At 35.0% G+C, this 26,384-nt stretch overlaps 1 protein-coding gene across 1 annotated transcript; it reads left to right on the forward strand.

Annotated features, from left to right (window-relative positions):
* Nucleotides 1–433: 433 nt before the first annotated feature.
* Nucleotides 434–25,964, forward strand: LOC134543128 (uncharacterized). The gene is made up of 10 exons (XM_063387963.1): nucleotides 434–659; nucleotides 1,540–1,632; nucleotides 3,951–4,103; nucleotides 7,372–7,555; nucleotides 10,134–10,327; nucleotides 14,219–14,475; nucleotides 16,653–17,160; nucleotides 17,994–18,175; nucleotides 23,320–23,451; nucleotides 25,493–25,964. Exons 1-10 carry the CDS (start codon nucleotides 619–621, stop codon nucleotides 25,762–25,764), a joined length of 2,016 nt encoding a protein of 671 aa, XP_063244033.1. The 5' UTR covers nucleotides 434–618; the 3' UTR covers nucleotides 25,765–25,964.
* The last annotated feature ends 420 nt before the right edge of the window (nucleotides 25,965–26,384 follow it).

Genomic DNA, 26,384 nt, shown 5'->3' on the forward strand with positions numbered 1-26,384 from the left:
TTTTTATTATAAAAGGCCAATCCCATAAATTGCTTAATTTGAATTATTGTAAATTACTTCCGCGTTACAAGTTCAACCCGATTCGCAGTACGGGACAGCCGGGTGGTGGCAGTATATAGACAATTTTGTTATCATCGGGGGCGTACCAAGCGTTTTGGTGTGACAAAGGAAATTTTATGACAGCGAAAATATACTGGAATACATTTTGTACACTTTAATGGTCATAAGAATAAATAATTGCAAACTTAAAAAGTACGTACTTGAAGCAATAAAGTTTCACTGCAAAAATAATTATTTCTCTTTTTATTGCACTTTAATATTTTACCTTAGGAACCACAGTAATATTTTTTACTTTCAATGTTTTTTTTTAAATTTATATTATAATTAGAAATAAATTTTAATAGCGTCTATTAAAAAAAATTAGTTTTTTTTGCTGCGTTGGCAGCCATGCCATACTTTTATTGTTTTTTTTTACTTTAATACCGGGCACCGGCAAGCATACGAAGTCGCACGTGTTTTTAATGAGAAGCTTTATTCTATTATGTCAGATATTTGGTTTTATTTTATTCCACAAATAAAAGGAGATCATGTCATCAGTGTTGTGATATATGCTTGATAATGGATGATAAAAGTGTGAAAATTGTGCCATGGTTTTGCACGTGAGTTGCTAGTCAGCAGAGAGAGAGAGAGAGAGAATATATTTGTGTGTGTGTGTATATACACACACACATATATATACACACACACACACACACATATACATATTTACATACACACACACATTAAACCCAAGATAAATGTTTTTGTTAATTTTTAATTTGTAGATTGCTGCATTTAGGCTAAAGTTCTTTGGGAAGCATTCACCTTACTTTCCACTCACTGCTCATCCAAGACACCCATTCCCCTATCGTTCTCATTACCATTTTTTCACCTTTTCTTTCTCCTTCTTTCCTTTAAAACTTTCCTAGAGTTATTCTCATACTTCTAAGCTTCTTCCTAGCAATCCGTTGCCCTAGTTGTCTCAATGCTCCCACCCCATTAAATGCATGATAAGGCTACAATTTAACTAGCATTTCCATCTGCCTTCTGCACTTACGCTCTCCCACCTCAGTTCCTTCATCAGCTTTTCTCCTGTTTCATTACTATCAATCTCATCCACTTTCCTTTAACCCACCTAGCTGCTCTATCCTGCACCTTCTCCAGTTACCTTTCTAGGACTGCTGTATGTCAATCCTATATTGCTGCAGCATGCTGTATATATATGTATATATATGTATATATATGTGTGTGTGTATATATATATATACATATATATATATATATATATATATATATATATATATATATATATATATCTCTGAGAGTTTCTGTGCAATGGTGTTAGCATAATTTAGTAGGGTACTGGGACTGCTTAAAGAGATCCTGAAGGGGCAGGGGGGGAGTAAACACTAAAAAAAACATACAAAAAATTGATCAGGCCATGCTGGATGCTGTATTGGGTTTGGGACTGGTATACATTACAATTTTTTTTTTTTCCAGAGAAGAGTGGGATTACGTCTGCAAGTTGGTGTATTCAGATGATGTCAAGCAGCAAACGAAAGGTTTCGAACATTTACTGGTTTGGAAGGCAAGGTAAGTCTGATTTCTAACCATTTTTTCTGTGATGTCTCTGTATGAGCAACAACCCTTTTCATTTAGCAGAATTAGGAAAAAAAGCCATGAGTCAGAAATTGAATGAAATTTGTAGCATGTACGCGCTAATTGCTTTTAGAAACAATACACATGACTTAGTGTTTAAAAAAGTCGTGATAGTGTTTAAAAAAGTCGTGATATCTCGTTACGCAGTGGAACCATCAGGCGATCAAGGTCAGCAAACACCTGAATCCATCAGAGGGGAAAAAAAGTGAGATGTTCAATTGTTGCTGGATTAATGAATGTGCTGAACCTAAGATGCCATATGAAAGAATGATAACTAAAGTGTGTTCTCTGTTTCTGTTTCATTATTTTAGAAATGATTTATGCTTAACTGCAATAACAAATGTTAATAATGTATATAACTGATGAAGTAAATTTGCATAACTTAATAATTTATTATTCTAAAATGTAATACCTATGTTTTTGTTTCCGTTTTATTATTTAAATATTATATTTTATGATTTTTCCATTATTAATTGACAGAGTTTTTTAATGAACTCAAACTTGACTCTACCTATTTTTCTTATCAATATTGATACTCAATATTGCATGACTCTAGTGTTTCTTTGTGCTTTCCAAGTTTCAGAGAGGAATGTCAAGTAAGGTATTATGTCATGATAAATAGGCTTCTGCGACTAGTGTTTTTAAAATAGTAATCATATTAAAATCAAATAACAAGTGAATTACGAATACAGTGAAACTATCTTCTTATGTTTCCTGGAGTCCAAAACAATTGATGCAAAGTACAGAAAAATGAAAAAGAGAGGAATTTATCAATCACAGTTTATTTGTTACACATGAAAAGTATGTATATCCTGTAATTCAAAGGGGGAAAAAAAAGAAGACTTCTGAATAAATCTTGGCTTCATACATGTTACACAAATTTATCTTTAAAAAAAATTTTTGGTAATAAGACCCGCTTACTGTATCAATTGAAAACAAATTCTTCAATTTAAATTAGTAATTTTTTAATATTCACAGACACGTAGTTAAAAAGTCTGTCGTAGCTCTTATAGCTCTTGTTGCTTTTATAGCTCTTGAAGGTCTAGTATGTCTGGAAGCTGTAAAAAAAATATCTCTAAAGTACACATTTTTTAGATGAACCTATTTAAACTACAAAAAAAAATTCTTGGAAGAATTTGAATTTTACATTTTCATGGTTTGTGTACTAAATTGACTAAATATTGTAGTAAGCTTAACTCTGTGCCCAAACATCGTCTACTTTTGCTTACCGAAGAGGTCACTCACCCTCTTCACTTCGCTGCCCTCGCAAGTCAGTCTCTCCGTTCACATTCCTGCCAAGTCCTGCCCTGGGAGGATCTAATAGCCCTCCGAAGAGTCACTGCATCAGAATCCAAGACTTGACGCCCAAAGCTCGGATAACAGCGGCGTCCTAGTTACGCCACTTCACGCAGACTATTACAGTAAATTAAATGAAAATTGCAACTGGGATTCTGAAAATTATCAAGCCAAACATTGCTAAGTTTGACGTGACAACATCTAATAAATCGATGAACGCCGGATGCACTCACGAAAAAGTGTCCTGTTTTGCACATAGTCCCGTTTCGCGGTGTCCCGTTACGCTTATTTTATATTGCTCTTTGCTAACCTGAACCTCCTAGCACTGCGACCGAGTCCGTGGCGTAATTCTGTTTTCATGCATTTCAATGTAACATTTTCATTGCTCTTTGCTAACCCGTTCCTCCTAGCATTGCTGCAGAGTCCGTGGCGCAAATATATTATTTTTGACTGCATTTTGCTGTTGGGTAGGCCATTTTCCTTCACATCATCCTTGAAACACTCCCATTCATTTCCTACTTTTCCTATAATCGTACTACCCTTAACAGAATAACACAGATTGGAAGAAGTTAAATAGCAAACATGTATAAAACTTATAGTTAAAATAATCTCTTCGTTAAAGTAATAAACATATTTGGATTAATGAGTGCAAATGAAAGTAAATTTATCAATAATTAAACTGCAGATTTCATTTTCACTCCTTCTTTGTATCCATACGAAATAGTGATGATTCAATAAAAAATGATTCAATTTTATTCATAAAAGTATGCAATCATTTCATCGATGTTTTGCTACGACGACGTCACGTTAAACTATCGTCCGTGAACCGACTTTACGGACAACCAATTTTTTTTTCTTTTTCTTTCTTTAGGTTTGTAGTTGAAGTGTCCTGACGTGTGTTTGGTGTTGAGATCATGTTCACTGGCAGCGAAAGAGAAGTGTGACGTGTGCGCCAGGGTGCCGAGCCTGCCGGCGTCAGTGACGTGCACCTTGGAGCTGCTGCAGGTGCGCTTGCAGGACCAGCTCCTGTGGCAGAAGGTCGCCCGAGGCGAGGCCTCGCCCCACGCCGAGCAGGAGCTGCGGCTGGCGTACGCCACCGTCGTGATGAGGTGCGTGGCCCGGGGCCGAGGTCCCCTGGGTTCAGGACCGTGTTCGCTGGTCACGACAAAGTTCCCAGGCCGGGCCGAGGTCCCCTGGGTTCGGGACCGGGCTGTGATGTCGGACGTCAGTGTCCGCTGGTCACGGCAAAGTTCCCAAATAAACACTAGAGCTACTGGAAGTCAAGAAACTTGATTCAATCTAGCCAGATACATTTTGCTGACTTGCGTTTTGTTTTATGATGCCTCAGTTCGGTTTATAAGTGTTGTGACAACCCAGATTACAGCCTTCCTTATGCAATCCATTAATAATAATTTTGGGTTAGATGTAAAGTTTTTCCTTTTAGAAGTTATTGTAAACATAATTCTCAGGATTTATTGTTTTTATTTTTTAAAATTCGTAAATTTATATTTTGAGTATTTTTTTTTTTTGCTGGCTTCTTTGTGTGGGAAGGCATGCCGACGTGATTTTCCTTTATTTTTTTTTCCACGACTGAGGCTTTGTTTCACACGCTAGCCTGGCGTGAGAGTCACGGTCACGGGAGTGCGAGAAAGATACAAAATCGCTGCGTCGTGAGAACAGGAGTAGGCATTTCGTGTGGAAGCCTCTGTTACCATGTGCCGTGATTGGCTGAAAATTACGTCGGCGAGCCCAGGACACTGCCCGCACGAAGGAAAGGAAGGCCGTAAAGTAAGTCATTGTCCGAGCACCGGACCTGAGCTGTCGTTATTCGGGCGCCGGGCCGAGCAGGCCATGGCCGGGTGATGGCTCCGTGTATTATTTTTTTATGTACAGTTAGTTTTTTTTTTTTTTTTTGGTTGTCTATTGTACGAAATATAGTGTGATTTTTACATAAATAAATAAAACAGGTAATACATCGAACTTTGTGTATAAATTTCTAATTTATTCATGACCTGCAACCTGTATGTTTCCACTCATCACCTAATTTAAGCTAGCCGGAGGTGTTGAGTGGTGACAGTGTACATTAAATATAAGGAATAAGCCCTGAAATTGGTTCATCGGATATTTGGAGACACGTTGTGAATAAAATATGCATAAAAATATATGCAGTGTGCTGCTGATTTCTGCAATTTATGTTTAGGGTGCTTTGGTTTAAAAAAATTTTAGAAAATGCTGGCCTAGACATATAGACCCATTGTAGCCCACCAGTTGTACCATGCATGTACACCCGCTCTTCTAGCTAGCTGTTCGATTAACACAGTTTTGAAGTAATGATGCCAATTAATTACGACATGATTTGAAAAAACGCCTGTGTTCTTTTACGTGAATTTTTATTTCTGTACATGCACAGTGACAATGACATTTGTGTAGCTTTAAATAAAATGCAACGAATCAATAATGTGATGAATCAACAAACCATATTTTGCTCTTTCCTCAATAGCTATTGTCTTTCTTCATTGCGTATTTATCTTTGACACCTGTGTGTTCAGCCAAAGCTTATTTTATTCTATCCCGCATGTCTACAACAGCTCTGGAGAGGAAAGCTAGAAGCTTTCAGGGCAACATTACTGTGCGCCTACAAGGATGCGCTAGTGAAATTACATAAACAGGTTAAATAATCTTTCTAATAATGTAATAATAAAAAACCAGTAAGTTTATGCTTTTTTAAATTCTTATGAGAACTGAATTATGCATATTACTTAATTAATAACATTATTATTTTCTAACATAATTTTGTTATGTTCAAGACCTATTATGTAGACAATGTCGTGCGTGAATTTTTAAAATTTAATTTTCATTTGTTTAATCTCAAAATGTTATTCAACGTTTATTTAAATGTATTTGAACATATATTTTTACTGTAAATTAATTTTAACGGTGCAGTATCTTGATTTAAATGGTAGTCACCAGTTACACTTACTTGATTGGAAAACAAATTATTTTGATTAACATTAACTCTTATGGAAAAAACATATTTGACTAGCGCTTTGTTTTCCTGAAACAAATTAGAGCTTTACTTTGAGGGGCGGGTTTATGTGGACTCTTTTGTTCCCAAGTTGCATTACTGTTGTATGTTTTAGAGCAGAGCTGTATATATTACCTGTATGCATAATGTGAATGTTTGAAGCTAAATTCCATCTTAGATAGCATCTTGGAGTGTGATGTAAGATACATCACAGAAAACACTTTCAAACGGGAAAAAAAAATTGAATTTTTGTAGGAACTTGTTGGGTGCAACTTTTATTATTATTAGTATTGTTATTTTTATTATATTTTTTTAAGTCTGGTAAAAGTGGAAGATTTCTGTTTGTTGTTTCAACTAGCCACTCTGATAATGTAATAATTTCCTGATATGTGTAAAGAATGATTCTGTTCACATTTATAATTATTAAACTATTACACTATTAAACTATTACAGAAAATAAAATAAACATTGCAACTGTGAATCTAAAAAATATCAAGCCAAACTTTGTTAGGTGGGATTGTGTTCTTCATTTTTTTCCTTATTTAGGTTTATAGTTTAAGTATTCTGATAAGTTTGTTGTTCAGATCTTCTCTGCAGAATGACGAAACTTTCAATAACTAGAGTGAAAGTTCTTTAATCCGACATTCTATGGTTTGACACATTCTGTGATCTGGAACCAATGGAGCCGCCCGCGTTCAGATTTTTGCTGGTTGATTCCAACACAAACAGTAACTCTCATCTGTATTGTTTCTTCTGTAGAGCAGCTTATGACAACTTGTTTTAAATACCATTTTACTGCATATTAATTTTTCTTTGGTATACCATCAAATCCTTAGTTTCGAAGGATTCAATATTTAAGGAAAATTATTTAAAGAAAAGTATTAGAGGAAATAAATTAAACTTAAAAATTCAATACTGATAACCTCTGAAGTTTACTATGTCATTTTTTTCCCTCTCCATACCTATCATGTTACCATTCCCCAAGATATTGTAATTTTAACATGTAACTATATAAGTAAAATTACAATGTGTATTGATTCTGGAAATTTTGTTTGTGAAACAACCATTTAAAGGGTATGATGTTTCGACACCATAGTAATATTTTTCATTTATTGTATTTTTTATTTTTTGACACTTGACATCTAGATTCAGATTCAAGGTGTATAGTCGAGGTACACCCTGGGATTCTAATTTGAGAAAATTGGGATTTGACCCATCACTAATACTGATGTTTCATAATCTTGCAAAATCACCACTCCAACATATCAGTGATCTCGGAACGTGCTGGATTTTAAGATCCGTCGCCAGTTAACGATGAAACTCGAGCACATTTTGAATGTTTCCGTTCGCAGGTTCTTGAACCACTTGGCGTCGCTCTTCCAGAACATGCAGTCGCAGACACTGTACAGCGTCGCGAAGAAGCTGCACATCCCCGAGTGGGTGGTGAAGATCCGTCATGACGCGGCTCACGACGGCAGCCTGCCGTCCGTAGACGTGCTGCGGTCGGCCGCAGGCTACGCCCTCAGCTGGTTGCACGTGAGTCCCGTGCCTTGTTGCCGAAATAGGCTAGTGAAAAAACAGCTTTGCAACAATTTTTTTTGGGAGGTGGGGTGGTTAGGGTTTTTTTTTTCCCTTCATAGATACAATTTATGTTGAACGCTGCAAAACAAGTGATGGAAGGGGACAGAAAGGAATAGCTGCAAAAAATGGACATAGACGCTAGTAACCATTATAAAGCGAAGCACGGAGTAGGAGGAAAATAAAGGGTCGGATAGTCGGGATGATAAATTAAGAAGGAAGTATTCGTGGAAACGGAAGAAGAGGAAAAGGAACTGCATTGTGATTATTTTGAAAAGCTGCTGAACCAGAAAGGGTTGAAAATAAAGAAGAAACAGACGAGCAGGAAGTTATGGCAGAGTTGGATGATGAGAATATCGCTTGGAAAGAGGTAGAGCATTAAAAAGGTGAAGAGTGCAAAGCTCCAGGTATGGACAACCTAACAGTAGGAATGATAAGACCAGCAGTAGAAGTAGGAATTCTTTGGCTGTATAGTGTTTTGAGTGTACCTTGAGAGAAAAATGCATACTGGGGTTAAGGGGTAATAGTGCCAGTTTGTAAGAGAGAATACAAGGAAAGATGTGAAAACTATTAGGTGATCACTTTGATTTGCACTGTGTAGAGGTGTATGAGATCTTAGAAAAGGAGACAAGGAAGGGCATACAGTAGAACCCTGTTATAATGTTCCTGCATATAATGTTTTCCTGCTTATAATGTCATATTTTTAAAGTCTCAATCAATATTTCCCCCATAAGGACAATGTATTTATTTCCTGCATATAACGTTCATAAATAGTGTAATTTCCTGCTTATAATGTTTGCTTTTTAACATTCAATAAATGGGGGAAAAATGTTTTAAAACCAAATTATTCCAACACTTACGATAAAAAGTTTCCTTTATGTATGTTTATGTTTACAATCACTGTCATACAATACATTAAGTTTGTTAAAATACAATTTTATGCAATATACTGAAGGTACACAATGTTCATAGTTACGTGTCAGTTGGTACCCTTAGTCAACTCTTCTCTTCCTTGCCATTACATTGGGTATTCAGATGCACGTACATATTCCTACGATATTTAAGTTGCCAACCATTGAACGAGGGCATAACTAAAAGTGTTTTCTATTGCTTACAAATAATTTTTTTTTTTTCATTTATAGATAGGAATCCCAAAATTAAACATTTTCAGGTGGCGAAGGAGTAGACGTTCTCACTCTTAATGTTGTCATCATGAATCGTGAGACAATTTTACAAAAAATGTGGCAGTGTATCTTTAAAGACAAACAAAATTTAACCAGGGAACAAGACGAAGTTGAAAAATTGTTGGCTTGTTCCAGAAAATTCATGTATCAAGTATACTATCTTTGGTTTTAACATTAAAGTTGTTTACATAGCTTGGTGAGTCCATTGGTACAAAGCTCGAACATTGTTAAGTGCTAAATTGAGATTTCCTGCTTATAACGTTTTCCTGCTTATAATGTTTTTTTCTTGTGCTCCCTTGAAAAACATTATAACAGGGTTCTACTGTAGTAGGAAAATGGCATGAGCAGCAGCGTGGGTTTAGAGAAAGGAAGTATACCATGTACCTGATTTTTGCCTACGACAATTGATTGGGAAATATCTAGTAATGATATTCCCGGATGTGGAAAAGGAATATATGACAGTGTGAGAAAACAGTGTGTTTGTCAAGCAATGGAAGATGCTGGGATTAAAGAAGAATGAATAATTATAGTGAGGAGTATGTATAGGGGAAACAGTAGCAGTAGAACTGGAAGAAAAAATTGTAGTGGTTCAAAGTAGTCTATAGAGTGAAGCATGGTAGTACATTGTTCCCATTTCTATTCATTATAGTGTTGGAGAGAGAGTTATTAAGAGAGTGGAAGAGAAGATTGGAGAAGGTAAGATGAAGACCATGCTATTTCCTGATGATATTAGAGAATGGGGAGAAAATCATGGTTGCTTCAGAAATAGAAAACCTTGAAACGTCAGGGAATTCTAGGAACAGTCAGGTAAATCACAGCATATTTCTGGATTATCTTCTTGTGCTAACAAAAGTAAAATGGAAAGTACTGCTTTCATTGATATTTAGGCAGCTCAAAAAATTTGAAAATGTTTAATATCATGAATTTCGGTTGATTTTCCTTTTCGTGAATTTTTTCTGCAAAGATGTTTTTACAAGAAAAAAGTATTTACACATGTTTACGTATAAGTTCGATAGCCTTTACACAATAGTATCAGGAGAATCAATAGTAATCATTAGTTACTGTTAACAGTGGCAGTATAATAATAATAAAAACTTTTTCCAATTTATTTAGTACATACAATGTGGTACTAACTACATGCTAAATAATTTACATTCTTTGAATTTTATGTATTTTGTTTTTGTAATCTGAGGTAAGTTTTGATTCAGTATGCTGAATAATTTCATGATGTATTGTTGCATTTCAGTGCTACCTGGTGTAGTGGCATTATTTTCTGTGTTACTTCGACCTTGTGGTCGGAATTCACCATATACGTTATCTTGTCCCGCTACGTATAACATGTTTTATTGCAGGAATATTGGTGGAAACCACAAGCATTGTGCTTGTCGGACTGGAAACGTGCTGATGACGACATTGATGATAATGCCGTTGGTGATGATGTGTCTCACGAGAATCTGTGTAACTTATTGGATTTGTGGCAAGCTTTGAAGCTGTATCAAGAGGCTCATTACGGCACTGTGGGTCGGATCCCAGACACTGAGGTCCGGTGAGTGATTTACTGATTTGTAATTATCACTATAATATACAGTGTTTTATCGCATAAGAGTCACACACGCGTAATCGTTGCAACTATATTTTAGGCTGTCAAAATTGGGATAAAAAAACTTCTCGCGTAAACGTCGCATGATGTTTTTGGTCCCGCTAGTAGATGCAGAGCGCTTTGTGTAGTGTACTAACACAGTGTCCGTAAAGACATTTCATTCTTATTTAAATGTATTTACAGTATTATTTATATACTTTCCTATTGTTTGAATTAACCTTCTCTCGTGTCAATGTATTTTTACGAGCATGCTATTGTTGTATTACTTCAACTTGAAAAACACTATAGGTCTAACCTGAAGACAAGAACTTATAATATTTTGAACCTTATTATTATGAACTTATTTTCATATGTATTGTTGGAAGTCCTACTGATTTTTCATGTATGTTTCATCCTGTTCACATTTTTTATTGGAATCTTATTGTTTTTCGAGCTATTACTTACCTGTGATTTAACACTATTGTTGTGACCGAAGGCCATGAGATGCTGCTCTGGATCTCCCAGACATGGTCTTCACGGGATTCGGCAGCACCGGAACAGGAAGTAGATTAAAAAATTAAGAAAGAAGTTTTTCTGGCGTTACCACGTATAGGCTGAGGCCTAATGCCTTAGTGATTAAAATCTATAAAATATGGTTTTCTTGCATTGTTGCTTATATGGTGTAGTGTAAAATTGTGCATCTCGACCCAGACATTGACAGTGAGTAAAGTTGTTCTGGTACTAAGAAAATTATTTTAGATGCAAATTGACTTGAGTTTCACTACTATTAAAGATACGCCATAAGCAAATAGTGTCGTCATTGTATTAAGCAAGGGGCTTATAGTAAAAGTGATTTTACGCCCGCATTAATTCTTGAACTGTACCGTCACGTAAAATTTGTAACCTTAAACATTATTTGGAACAAAGATAAAATATTTTTGGCTGTTTTTAAAGAGAAGTACGTTTTCCGAACACTCAGTGGTCCTTCAGATCGATTTAAAATTGCTTCTACTGAGTAATGCCGTGTGCCTTAAGTAACTATTATTTTCTGTTTTCGTTAAAACTATCTCTTTGAAGTTAAACTGGATTAAAGCATCTACAAACATTTGTAATTTATCTGTGCCTCCGTATCTCCCAATGAGTTTAGTTACAATTAGACTCCAGAAGGGATTGATCACATGTAAAATTTAAATATTCAAAATAATTATAATATTTTTTTTTGCTCAGAGCCTGTAACATGTAATACATTTTCTACTAATCCTCAACTACGTCATACACCAAAGAGAATTGTAAACTTATTGTAAGATTTTCATGTTTATTAATCTTAATACTGTTTAAATAAGATTTTCAAGGGTTTCAGTAAGCAGTGTTTGGTTTTACGTGTCAGTGTTTTGTCGTTAGTGAAAGTGTTTGCTGTGTTTTGCCTCCTGTTTATAGTCATTTTATATACCATTTCCACCTTCACAACTATATTTTCATTCAGACTGCTCTTAATTTTAAATAATAAATCTTCCACCATTAAATATTTTTGTTTCTCTCATAATTCTCTTGTTATTTCTTTTCCTAACTGCATTCCTACAAGTATACCATAGTCTAGGGTTCCATAGCATACTGAACACATCCCTTACAGTTTATCTGCAGCTAGAGTTATTTGTCGTTGGCTCATTTATTTTAATGTATCTAGTGTTCAAGGGTTTTTGTATAAATTAGTTTTAAATGTTTCAACGATTCATCAACACCACAGATTAAACATTTTCTTCACCTCTGTGGTATCACCCACCATACTTAAGTATTAATTCTGTAAGCTGGAGTATAAGGTTAAGTTCCGAGCCCAGTAGGTATCTTTTTCGTATAAAACGATGTATTTTAAAGTATAAATCTAATATTTATTCGGTCATTACCACTTACTTAATAAATTAATGGAAAAGTACGAAGTTGTTTGACGTGTAAATTTTCTTATAAAGACGTTTTTAAACGTTATTTCCTTTATCTGATTGCGTTGCCGCGGCGTACCGCTTATAAAAATGTAGCCAGTGCATCATTCATGTTTGGTTATGTTGCTTCCCGTATAGAGCGCGCGCACGTAGTCGAGTATCGATATCTCGCCGAGTGCATACAACGCGCGCTCTTTGTCAGGTGCCGAGTTAACTACCTTTGATAGCCCGCATTCTTTCGTGACAAGTGTGTACTACGACACGTTAGTTCACGTCAGATTCAAGTGGCTTGCGTTCGCGTTAGAGTTTTGGTTTTTCTATTTAAAGTTGAAGAAAGGTTTTTGTTTAAGGAATTATTAATATAGATTGTTTGGCGTGCTCTTGTATACTTCACCTTTTTTTAAATAAACGTACTTTCCATGAACGGGTTATGTTTTTATGAATAACTTTACCTAACATTTTTTTCCAAATATTCATCACACCCCTACTTTTCAAACTTGATTTTAGAATAAAATGTGCGACGATTATACGAGAAAACACGGTAGCCCAATCATGATTCAGTTTATTTGCCTTGGGTTTCCAAGTAGCATAAAAACATTTTTTTTACTCAATAGTAAATGACAGGGACTGAATATCATTTGAAGGTTTATAAAAAAAAATTCCATAAGGTTTGGTTGAAGTTTTACTTATTTTAGATTTTATTTTGAGGTTGTCTTGTGAAGATTTGTTTATAGACTTTGTTTTTTTGCTATATATCATCTTGAGATTTTTTATACTTAAAGGTATTGAAGGTATTTATTGTTAAGTTCAACTTAAATCATTCATATAAAATGCTTGAAACTGAACACACTTAATACTTCAGTGTTGTTACAATTGTTCGTAACTCTCTCTCTCTCTTTCTCTCTCTCTCTCTCTCTCTCTGTGTTTTTTTTTACATTTATACTGAATAGTGATTTTTTTTTTAATAAAATTTAAACATGCAAAGAATTTTTTTTGCTTCACAGGAGTTCAGTTAAAACTTATGCAAAATATGTATAAAAAAAAAAATTTGATGTATATGGAACCCAAGTGCTGTGAAATGCAAGAAAAAAAATATTTTCTTAAACCAGGAAAATTTTAATCTTGAAAATTATTGTGTTTATGAAATTGTTTATTAAAAAAAAAAAGAGTATTTTTCATGTATCAAATATAAAGTATGTACTATGCTGCAGAAAACAAATCAAAGTTTCTCAATAAATTTTCTTGACTTCTTACATATTACACTCTTTTTAGTATCTTTGGGTAACACTAACTAAACAATTATTCAGTTTGAAATATCAATAATCAAACGATTCATAAATATCAAATTTTTTTTTTGAATATTTGCAGATCCTTGATGTTTATATTCATGGTGCTAAATCATTAAGAAATATAGCATTAATTTTTTTACCGTATAAAATTGGAATTGCCTTCTTTTTATGTTTATCATTTATCATGCATAGTGCAATCCATTGTTTTGTAATGCTATTGTATTATTATATTTTTAATTTCACAATTGTCTTAGTTCATACAATATCTCAGTTTATACGGGATGTTTGGAAATTCCTGGGTGTAAATTTAATGGGTGGCAGGGAATACCAATACGATTATTTTTGTTGAACATAGGGCAAGAAACACAACCTTGCCGAGGTTACAGGCACAATCTGTAGCGCGCATGTTTGAATTTCACGCGAAACTAGATGCCACTTGAGTGCCTGAGAGAACGCACAATTGCAGTGCAGTGGGAATAGGGTGGTGATGGTTTCACGTTCGGCACAAGCATGTGTTCCAGTACAACACCTGAGCTCTTGGCAGTATTGACTTGTGGGACAGTCTCATTATTGATAGTAATTATGGGGTGACTATTTATACTGTGGGGTGATTCATATTACTTTTTTTGTTTCAGTGCTCAAGTTTCTGTTCTTTACTTGAAAGCCAAGAGTAACGCGTCCGGCAGTGAGCCGATTCCGGACAGTGATGTTGAAGTTACTGCCGACTCTAGCTGTGCAAACGGGACGAGCATCCGTGCAGCGTTGTCGTTGGTGCTGTCTCACATCAAGAAGTCTGTGGGAGACGTGTTCTCTGGGTCGGAGTGGGAGCACATTCTTCTTCACAAGCTAGTGGGTGAAGGATTGTTCACCCCATCACTTTTATCTGACAGAGGTACTATAAGGTTTATCATCACATGACTCATGCCCAGGGACAAGATTGTATGGTGGATTGCGGTAAAACCGAAATAACACCTCAGATTATTTCGAGACAACATATTGCACCAAAATGAAAGTTAACACAATTTAGCACTGAAATGTAACTAAAAACATTAACGGAATCAGATATTTTACAAAACATCTGAAATTACAAATATGGTATCTATTATTATGATAAATTCATTGAATATTATTTATTTAGCATGAAGTTTGTATCGAAATGTATTAACTAAATTAATTAGAAAAAAATTACTGTTATGTTTGATCTTGCATCTCTTTTTAGTGTGCTAAGTCATTTTTACATTAATGACTGCACCCAAATCCTTTTTATATTATCTGTGGTCTATACAAACTATATATAATAGTGTTATGCATTTAATGACTACATAAACTGTTAATAATCAATTGTAAGTTGGGTGCCAACATGGTAACACCACACACACAAAATTACAGATGGTTGCAGAATATATTTTACGTTTTTAGGTTTGGTAAAGATGGTAAATATGCAAGTAAATTACAGTAGAACCCCTATCATACACTTTTCAACGGAGGGCACAAAAATGGTGCATGATGCGGGAAAGTGTATGAAAAGGGAATGGCAATAATAAGATTTTTTTTCAATCTAGCATACCAGCACAATAATTGATTAAACTTAAATACATAATGTGTAAATAATTGCATTATATTAATGAAAGATATGAATTCATCATTATATATACATATAATAAAACCACCAGAAATGTAAAATACAGTCCATAACCAAGTAAAGCAGTCCTTTCTTGGAGGGGGGAAAGGTCACCAAGCTTAAAATAGAAATTAAAAAAATTAGGCTATTGTAAAAAGAAAATCAGAAATTTTTGCTTGTTTGTTTCATTTTACAAACAACTTTATGCAACAGAACAATTTTCAATAAAATGTTAACTTGAGAAACGTACAATACAAAAAAATCCGATCATATAAAAACAATAACAAACTGCTATATTCAGTTCAAAGATTAATGAATATGAGAAAATATGAGATCCGTGCCTTGGTAAAGCGCGTTGACCATTTTCATAATCATTGCTAATTTGCGCCACTAGTCTCGCTTGGTGCTGGCCATAGATGCTAGTAGCGAGGTGCACAGTCTTCCTGATGCCATCCATATCTATGGTGCGATAAAGTTATTTTCTTACGTTTGCAAAGGTAAACAATGAACGTTTTTCAAAATAAAAGCATTAAAACGTATTTTTTCAGGAGGAATATAACAAAAAAATTTGTGAATTTTAAGACTTTTCCGCTTTGTAAAAATGTATGAAACGGGAAATTCGTGATTTTATAAGTGTCCTATGTTCCGGGAAAGTAAACCATTGTAAATATAGTACTTTCGGCGGGACCAAAATTAATCGGCGTATGACACGGGAAAATGTATGAAACGGGAACGTATCATCGAGGTTCTACTGTATATGCTTCTGTGACCGTGTTTTGGCACATGACATTAGCACATTTTTCAAACACACAAAAATTTGCTGATATGTAAAATATTTTATTTTTCAGAGTAGTTCTCGTTTAGAAATGCTTATTACTAATGATTATTTTGTATAATTGCATCATGTATCAGTCAGAGTGAGACTATTTTGAGAAAATTTATTTTAAAAATATTTTAGTTCCATATTTGTTGGATTTTTTATGATTAAAGACAATGTGTGAAAATAACAATAACACTGAAATCTCCTATTTTAAAAACAAAATTCACATAAAAATAAAACCATAAAATCTTGTTCTTACTCATGACATATGACTGAAAAAGTTGTCTCGTTATCTACTGTGAGTTTGATATCAATCAGTAATCAACAAAAAAAATTATTTTTCCAACCAAATTGATTTACGTAATTGGATATGTAGGCTTTTATAGCCAGAGTAACTAACTTCTTAGCTTCTGGGTTGAGGCCACATCTGTCTGTTGGTTTGCCCGACATTTAGGCATGCCTTGTTGCAGCCATCTTTTTCAAGGGTAATTGACAACAGTTTACTGCAACGAGGCACGTCAAAATGTCGGGCAAACCATTGATGGAAACAGAAGTGGCCTCAACACGGAAGCAACAAAGACAATTTTTTTTGTGTTATATATTGGCATTAATTTCTTTTTCTTTCCAGATTGGTCATGTATCGAAAACAACGAACTGCCACGTAGATCCTTCAAGATGTGGAAGCGAATCTTGGAATTTCTCCCAGTGCCTGCATTGCTTCGCCTCATGCGGAAGTTGCTCGCGCTTGCTTGCAGCGTTAATGGTGTTGTGAGTGTCCAAAGCAAGCTTTCAGCGCTGTGGATCCGGGAACTGGCCACAGCTGTCATCAAGTTGCATCGAGTGCTGGACCTCGTGGAAGAGATGAATGCGGGGGCCGGCGGTGGGGAGGAGCCGACGAAAGCAGTGAAGTTGGCGGAGGGGGTCTCCGTCAGCCTGAAGGAGAGTGATCAGCTAGCCAAACTCTCCCCGGGGTCACTCTGTAGTAGATTGGTGGCTCGTGTGGAGGAAGAACACCCAGAATTGAAAAGTGCGTTGGTGTTGTGTGTCACAACTCTTCCAGACAGTAAATTTACATACGAAATAGCAAAGTATGCAGTTTTGAATCCTAGTCGGTTAACTCCTATCTTTCTGCCAAGGTAAATTATATCCTAAACATTATTTTTTTAAATTATTTAATATTGGGTCACATTAATTTTTATGCATGATTGTAGATATTTGATTCATCAGAACTGATGTAGAAACTGTGAATTTATTTCTGTGTTTAAAAAAATGTGGTTGAAAACTGAATATTTTGTAGCCAAATAAATATTTGCTTGCTTATTGAATGGGCTGCACAGCATCACTTATGTTAAATCTCAACGAGATATACGTTCACAGAAACATACGTATAAATTCTATAAGAAAATTTTATATGAACAGAACCAAATAAAAAAAATACTTTTATCTTGCTTTATGTTATCATTATCACTTAATGGCTCATTTAACATTTCAGTCAGGTAAAATCCATGCTACCCCCTACCAAATTATAGAAACAAAAAAATTTATGTTCAATTAATACCTCTTAAATTTATAAGAGAAATTATTGTATAATGAATATCAACCTATTTTTAATTATGTAAATAAATGTTGGTAATGGAAAAAAAGAAAAAATTCTACGGAAAAATGCCCCCCCCCCCCCCTTCCCCCCAAGCAAAACATTTTTCCATTCATTTCTCATCTTACCATTATGTTAAATACTTGAAAGTATTGCCTGTAGTCTGTAGTCATAACTCCATCGTCCATCTCTCAAGCGTGTGTATTTCTCTTCTGAAAACATTTCACTTTTGTGTTTGGACAGCTATTTGCCAGAAAGGCTGCAGGGAATGATGATTATGATTACTATCTATGTCGACTTGAGCCGCAGACCTAGAACGTGTATGGTTCTTGGTGTGTTCATTTATTTTACTTTACTGTAATTTTTTGTTTCCAGTTTGCTGAAATTAGTGGACCTACCAGCTCCAGCAGAAACACTGAGTAATTTGACAACACTGGTGGAACTGTACACCCAGTCAGTGAGCGTAGATGTTGGTGAATACGCGGATGCACCAGTGTACACTGTATCAAATCTAACTTCATCGGCTGCAAATGAAGTATCTGCTACAGATACCTGTGGTAACTATATATTTAACATTACAGGTTATAACTATATTTATTTCAATTGGGGATCTGCAAACATTTTAGCCTAAGGGCCTCACTAACTCCTTCACTAAGTGCCAAGACCTAGCTAGTTAATCTTTCCAACATCCTGTAGAACTATGGTGGGCCGGATCCCGGACTCTCCGGCTGGATTAGTTGTTCTAGTGGGCCGGTGTTGGCTCGCGGGCCTTAAGTTTGGAGTCCCCTGATTCAAATGATGACAGCTTATACATTCCCAGTCAGAATTAGTTCATAGTACAGTAGAGTCCCGTTATAGCGAGGTGTCACGGTTCCGAGTTTGATCCTCGCTATAACAGAATTGGACAGATTTTGGCCCCCAAAAAATAAAAATTAACCGAAAATAGCATAAAAATTGTGTTTAGTGGTAAACCTGTATAATTATAAAATAACAGGTTATAATAACGAAATCTTAATTTCTGTGAGCAGATGTGTAAATTCTCCTTAAAACGATACCCCACAAGTACGGATGCGATTACCAATTGCGTCAAAATAACCAGAGTACCCTACCACGCCACGTAAGTATAGCATCTCAGCCCGCAATTGATTACTCGACTTGGCCCGCTGCCGACGCAGCATTGTCCTGCTATCTATTGTCGACGCGGGCTGTCTGCTGGCAGCAATGTTGATTCGGGATGTTGCTAACAGGCGGCGCTATTGTAGCGCGACGATTTAATTCCTTACAAAAAAGCAGGAGTGCGGCAACGCACGTACGCCTGAAACGAATTAGTCGCTGGAAAATTATACTTTTCTCATTTAAAGAAACCTGTATATACTTTTTTAGAAAATAAATTTGGGATTAAACTCAAACCATCACCACCCCCTTCCCGGACAGATACCCCAACAACTGACCGAAACAAAAGTTACAAGATAACTGTCCTAGCAATTCGGAAATAAATACGGTAGCGCCTACTATTTGTCAGATAGTAAAATAAATAACGTGACGTGTTTGTAAACGTGTCACGACGGAAATAATTCCAAACAAGTTTATAAATATTTGTGTATTATTAACACGATCAATTAGCAACAAGTATAAAGACGGCTCTGACGTTTTTGGCCTAACATAGTTATAAACAATGTTATTATTCGTTAATGAAAATGTCCCAACAAATTAATTAAGAGCATTTATATTTTTTTAAAAAAAAAAGTGCGCATTGTTGTTTATTGGCGAGAAAAAATAGATTTTGTCTATTTTCTAAGCCTGTGCGAATATCAGTTTTTTAGTTCGAATTCGAATACGAATGCCAAATTATTCTCAAATACGAATATTGAGTTCGAATAATTGGAATGAGTATTGAAATCCCATAAAACATGTTATATCACATCACATTACAATATGATAACAGGTACATATTTACTGATACAATGTATGTATGAATCAAAAAACTGACAGTACTTAAAATTTTAAAGTTCTCCAATTTTATAATTAGTTTGTATTAAAAAAAGTCTTGTCACATCACTACATATTAGCTAATTTAAATTTTTGTGGAGAAACACAAGCTGCTCTACATTTTCGGGGAGTAGACTCTCTCTTCTACACGTCACAATGTTGCCAGCTGTTGAGAAAAGTCTCTCACTGCACACTTGTGTGGCAGGTATAGGCAAGTACTTTCTTGCTACCATAGCTATGTTTCGGAAACAAGTGCGCCCCTTCTCTGACCAGAAACTGAAAGGATTGTCATTCTTTGGGATTAAGGGTGCTGCCAGATATTCGTTTACTTCTCCTTGGATAGTTTCTTCGTAGCTTGCAAGCGTAGACTGAGCTGCTGTTGAAGGTTTCTCGTAGGCCCACAGAGATGACTTCTTAATAGGCATTTCACTTGTAGCCTCACTTGTCTCAGTTATAGTTTCAGCTATTGTGTTCAGCTTACACAGCTTACAACCCATATTTTTTTTAATTTTCATCCTCAATTAGTGAATCTTTGAACCGTGGATCTACCATCATAGAAAACACATTTACTTCACAATCTTGGTACACCATGAAACGTGACCGCAAGCTTTTAAGTAAGTTCTTGGCAAGAGTTACTGCTTGCTCTTCATCAGAAGTATAATTTGCCAGCATCTTCTCCATGCAGAAGAGAATGGTAAAAATTAGCGAACTAGTAGGGAAACTATCTGAACTGACCTCTTTAGTAGCTTCTGCAAGAGGTTCCAAAACATCAACAACAGCCTTGCAGAGATTCCATTCATTCTGAGTGAATGAGTCCAATTTAGTTCCTTGTAGAGCTGCCCCAACTGATTCTCTAACCAAAATAAGTCTGGCCAGCATGTCACGTTCCGAATTCCACCTTGTTTCAATATCTTGAATTAATTCAAGAACAGGTTTCCCCAATCTCTTTTGCTTTTCATGAAGCCTATCTCTTGCTGAAGTGCTTCGTGAGAAGTACCCCACTATGGGCCTTGCTTTCTGGCACATATTTTGAAGTCCTTCTGTTTCCTTCTTGGCATCTCCAATCACCAGCTGCAAAGTATGTGCAAAACAAGTTCATGATTTGCAATTTATTGCTTCAAGTGCAGCTCTAAAGTTACGAGCATTGTCTGAGACAATAAACAGTGGGATAGTGTTTCCTTCACTTAATATGTCCCATTCCTCCAGTTTTTCAACAATAGCAGCTTTTATGGAAAGTGCTGTATGAGCACCACTCAGTTTGCTGACTTTTAGGCAGTGAGACCTGTATTAAAATGTGTGTCTGCATAATGGCAAGTGAGAGACAGATAAGAATCTGAGGCTCTTGATGTCCAAGAATCTGTTGTGAATGACATTGACTGAATATCTTGGATATCATTAGCCAATGTTTCCTGCATTTTACTTTTGCATTTTTGGTACAAATTTGGAACAATACTGCGTGAGAATGTTGTACAGCTTGGAACAGTGTATTTGGGTTGTGCTTCCTCCAACATTGCCCTAAATCCTGGTTCATCTACAATGGCAAAGGGATGCATACCTTTTACAATGAAATTTGCTATCCTGTCAGTTAGTTTTTTTGCATTAGGGTTTGAAGGCTCCCACTTGGTTGGCTGAATGAAGCTGGAAATTGTTGACTGTGTGTGTGATGAACCTGCAGAAGTCTCCATCTGTGTCCTTGTAACCTTAAGTTTCTTGACTTGTGATTGATAATCTGAATATTCATCATAATGTAGCTGCAAGTGGCTAATCATGGTAGTAGTTGTCCCTGACAAAAGTGGAAAATGTATTTATACAGTATGAAAAACTTATTAGAATTTTTTTTAAATTTTATTACATAGAAATTAAAATTTAAAAAAAAAACTGAATGGTTTTAACTAAGATAAATATTGCAATTGTCATAAACCCAATTATTTTTTAAAAATTAATTTCACTTAAGCATATCAAGATCAGATCTATAATTTGTTTCAAACAAAAAAAAAAGTTTTTTTGAATGTTTAAAAGTGTTCAATGCTATGAATCTAGAAATCTGCCATTTTCATGAAATATCCATTTACATCATTATAGGTGTCTTGAGTGTGTTTAAAATTGTGGTGCTTAATTTTAAAAATATTAAAAGTTCCAGACTCAAATAATGTGTGAGATTTTTATTAGGTTAAGAAAGGGTGCAGTTCTGTTATTATTTACATAAGCACACTTTAGCACAAAGAAACAATACTTAAAAACTACACTTGCCAATCACAGATGTGTAACCTATCCATGTAATAACAATGTAATCCTTTATCATATTCAAGGACTGTTAAAAAAATCATCTAGGTAATTTCATGCAAGGGTGATGGATGTTTCACGTTAATGACTATGATATAACTATTTAATACATACCCTTTGGAGTTTTCAAACGTTTCTTGCATCGTTTGCAATTTTTTCTTGTTTACTTGTTTGCGACTTGTCAAAAAATTTCCAAATCACAGATCGTCCCACTTTTGGAACATAGCCATTCTGATGTTCACTGCGCAAGTACTTATAAGTAATGGCTATGTATGTCACCTTACTATTGCACAAATGATAAAATCTCAGCAGTCAATGTTACTATAAGACACACTCACAAGGTATTGTATGTGTACAGCAACTACACTTCATAAATACGCTGTGTGAGAATGGAATTTCATTTCTTGTAATTCGGGCTGTGAAATAATTATTTCTCATGGGAATCAAATACGATCTGGAAAAAAAAAGAACTAATAAACACCCTCCTAGTGTAACCTTTTTTTTTTTTGACGCGCGGGACAGGATAATTGCCTGAGCTGTCACTACGTGAGGAATTTGGGAAGGGTGGGAAGGTTTTGGGGGGGGGGGGGGGGGCCGTCACGTTCGGAACGAAATTACAGTGCCGACAAACCATGTTTCACCCTCTAATCTGAAAACTGTCACCTATAACACCCCGGTTGTGTGAATTTTACTGACACGTATTTATCTTTATCAGTATGCTGACAGTTCAAATCTATTTTAAACGACCTGACGACATTCTTCTACATAAAATACGTTAGTTATCGCTCCGAATTACTGTGTTCAAACGGGCTTTACGTGGCCAGATGTAGTGAAATAACTCCACATACATAACTCTAAAACATTACGAAAATCCCGCGGAACTTTTGCCCCCGCCCAACGAGAGAAACCTCCGTGATCCCGAAATGTTTCCCAGTTTCAGTGATCCCGCTTAGCCTTTTTCGTAAATGACTGAATATTTGTTTTTTCGAAGTGTTAGTATTCGAAATCGAATACGAATAATAAACTATTCATTTTGATATTCGAAAATTCGAATATTCGTACAGGCCTACTATTTTCTAAATAATAAGAAATGTGTACAAGTATATGTACGTATATTCAAAGGCTTGGTTTATTCGAGTCGAGCATACCTTGGCCTTGAAGCCAAGCGGAAGTTTGATAAATGAAAGGACGGGATTCTATTTTTAAAGCCACACACTTAGGTGGCGACTGCAAGGCTGAAGAATGTGACAGGTGTCAACGGCAAGCTGTCTAGTGGCGAGCGAGAGGGGTGAAGCTGAAGTAGACAAATAACCAAGGCACGCTTCACGCGATCACGCTGTAAATTCCTCAAAAAGACCTCGTTATAGCCGTGTTCTCGCTATTACCGTGCTCGCTATAACGGGATTTTCCTGTATTTGGTTTGTTGCAGAGAGAAATGATCCCACGTCAAAAGCCATTGATGTTGAAGCCATGGAGGTTGAAGAGGCAGACCACAGTGAACAGCTTGAAGCTTCTGACCAGCAGCAAAATGTTTCACAATCTCGCTGGTCTGTTGCTGAAGGTAGAGTACCTATTCATTATTTCACCCTAGCATATTTTAACGCATCAAAAATTTATGCATCAGTAAATTCAATATTTTTAAGATTAATGACCTAAATGTTTGTTAAACTATTACCCTTTTTAATACATGCTTCTCGAAGTAATGCCCTAATTCGTTTCAAGAAAACAGCACTAATCAAAACAGTGATAATCAAATACATTTTTTTTCATAAGATTGTATGTTAATCAAAATTGTTTTATAATCAGGTCAGCTTGCTGACTTCCATTAAAACTTATTTTCAGTACTAATATATTACTAAATAAATTTGAGGTACATTCAAATAAATGTTGAATAACATTTTAAGATTAAACAACCAAAAATTATTCATCAGAATAAAATGTTTTTTATACTTTAAAGCTGTTGTAAATACTGTACAAATATACGATAGTTTCTAGTCAAACCATTTCCAAACACTCGTAAAGTCTCCATTGTACTCAAACATGTGATTTCCGGCCATTTATTTTAGGTTGGCTATAAGGATATTGTATTTATGTTCATAATTCTTATTTGAATGCTTGTGCAATGTTCAAAAACAATGGCTTTATGTTACATGGTTGTGCGTGGAAGCTAAAGGTGGCAGGACTTGAAAAATTACAGTAGGTTTCGACCACTTGGTGCTTACTAATTTGAATCATTACACAACTCTGGCAAATACTGAATGACTTGCTCACATTTTGTTTTGTTAAGAAATAGTGGTGCACCGATATGACTTTACCGATTACCAATTCGATTACCGATTATGAGAGCAATAATCGGCAGATACCGATTCAGTTACCGATTATAATGAAATTTTTTTAAGTGTAATAATGCACACAAAAATTTTTATTCCCCTGTGAATTTAATAACAAGATTAGGTAAAATCGAGAATACAGTTATAATAACAGTATAAAAATATATAAAATACACTATTAAGTCATTGCAAAGTGTAAATTAAATTAACTTCTATTTATATTTGTTATTGTAAACAACTTGAACTACAGTCTAACAATTGTAATTTACAATGGGTAAGTTTTTGTTGCGGAAAACTAGCATTATTATTGACTATCACATAAGGTTGCATCAAGAAATTACCGTTTAACAATGTAAACATGCTGCTTTATTTTGTTCACTTGAGTTTATAGAAAAATGTTTCCACACTTCACTTTTTTTCTCCCTACTCGCCATCTCACTATAATTATATAAAAATAACTAAAAACCAATACTAGCACATGTGATTTTATTTATGTTGACTAAATATACAAAATTAAAAATACTTTTTCACTTTTCACGTCATACAAATAACAAACGGATAATGTTACCAAAGACGCCCATAATGAGTTTGTAAAACGCAGTGATAAAAACTAGAAGGTATCGGGACCACGATTTTGAACCGCTACTACGACTCGAAAAGATCGATTGTCATAGAATCCACTGCAACTGTTTGTGGTATTTTGATTGTGAGCCATATATTTTACGTCTCTGGCTATAGGTAATGTACAAGGCCACTAAACAAAAGACTAAACGTAAATAAACGTGTAGGAAAAATGTCTTTTATTCGAGGCAATGAGATTTATTAAACTTAACAAATATCTGTAATTATGATATGACGGAGTTAGATGAATTTTGTAATATATACAAATATTACCGTATTTCATCCTAAAAATTGTGTAACAAAATATTACACGGTAAAAACCTACGTAAATAATCGGCAAAGTAATCGTTAAGATAATCGCCGATTACGATTAATCGGTAAGTACCCATAATCTCCGATTACGATTCATCGGTATCCACATCGGTGCACCACTATTAAGAAATAATCCTTGATTAAATTGGTATCAAATAAGTAGTCAAAGTTTAGCCATTCTAAACTATCAGACTTTTACCTGCTCTACATATAAGATACTTGGTGTGCTTTAACTGCAAAATAAATTTGTTTTAGCTGTTCCAGATTAGTTTTCTTATTTGCTAATATGTCTGATAATCCCGATCACCAGTATGTAAAGATGAATTTTTTCTTTTACAGCAAACAAAAACTGGAGTAAGTGTCCCTTGGGAATATTGCCTTGGCAGGAAAGCAAAATTTGGATGGACTTGATTCTTCCTGACTGCACGTGGCAGCTGTCCCAAGGAATAGAAGCTGTGAGCATCGGCAAGCTGCCACAGTTGTTACACAAGGAAATAGAGTGGGAAGATGTTAAAAAGAGGAGGCTGAAGAAGAAAGGAAATTCACGGTTGACCAGTAAAATGATTGAGACTGCTTTGGGAATAGTTTCTCAAAACAATGCTGAAATTTAGACTGCAAGGGAAAGTGATATTGGAATTTTTTTTTTCTATTTCACGTACCAAATCTGAGTTCCTAAATTAGGCAGGCTTGACTACTAATGTAATTAAGATTTTTTTTGGAAAAAATTGCATTAAAATAACAGAATTTCTTAATTTTTTTGACAAATAATACATGCACTTGACAATGAATTAAAGTTAAACTTTCTCATAAATATTATCTTTTCCGCCTTTTAATTTTCTTTAAATTCTCAAGTCACGCATTGTTGGCACATGCATTTAAGGATTTATCAGTACCTTGTGTCTAAATAATGCTAATCAAATGCAATGTTCAAAAGAAACAAAAACTTCCTTGTAATACATTTTCATATTGTGTTTTTCCAATCTTTCTCCGCCTTAACTTATAAAATTGCTAATAATTTAAGATATATTTAGGCTACAATGAAATCCCATCACACCATTTTAAAAAGTATTAAATTTTGTGCAATTTTTTTTCTTTTCTCTTTCAATATGTTGACCAAAATCAGTTCAAACATTTGAAGATTTAAACAAATTGAAATTGTGAAAAACTATATGTTTACTTGATTTATATATATATATATATATATTTATTTAAATCAAGTAAACATATATAG

This window comes from Bacillus rossius, assembly GCF_032445375.1.
Source record: "Bacillus rossius redtenbacheri isolate Brsri chromosome 9 unlocalized genomic scaffold, Brsri_v3 Brsri_v3_scf9_2, whole genome shotgun sequence".
Lineage (NCBI taxonomy): Eukaryota > Metazoa > Arthropoda > Insecta > Phasmatodea > Bacillidae > Bacillus > Bacillus rossius.

Bases quoted from the DNA above. Each gene is read 5' to 3' on its own strand.
- LOC134543128 (XM_063387963.1), top strand. From the start codon at position 619: ATGGATGATAAAAGTGTGAAAATTGTGCCATGGTTTTGCAC. The intron at 7,556-10,133 runs GTGAGTCCCGTG...GTTTTATTGCAG, and splicing joins ACGCCCTCAGCTGGTTGCAC to GAATATTGGTGGAAACCACA. The intron at 14,476-16,652 runs GTACTATAAGGT...TTTTCTTTCCAG, and splicing joins ATCACTTTTATCTGACAGAG to ATTGGTCATGTATCGAAAAC.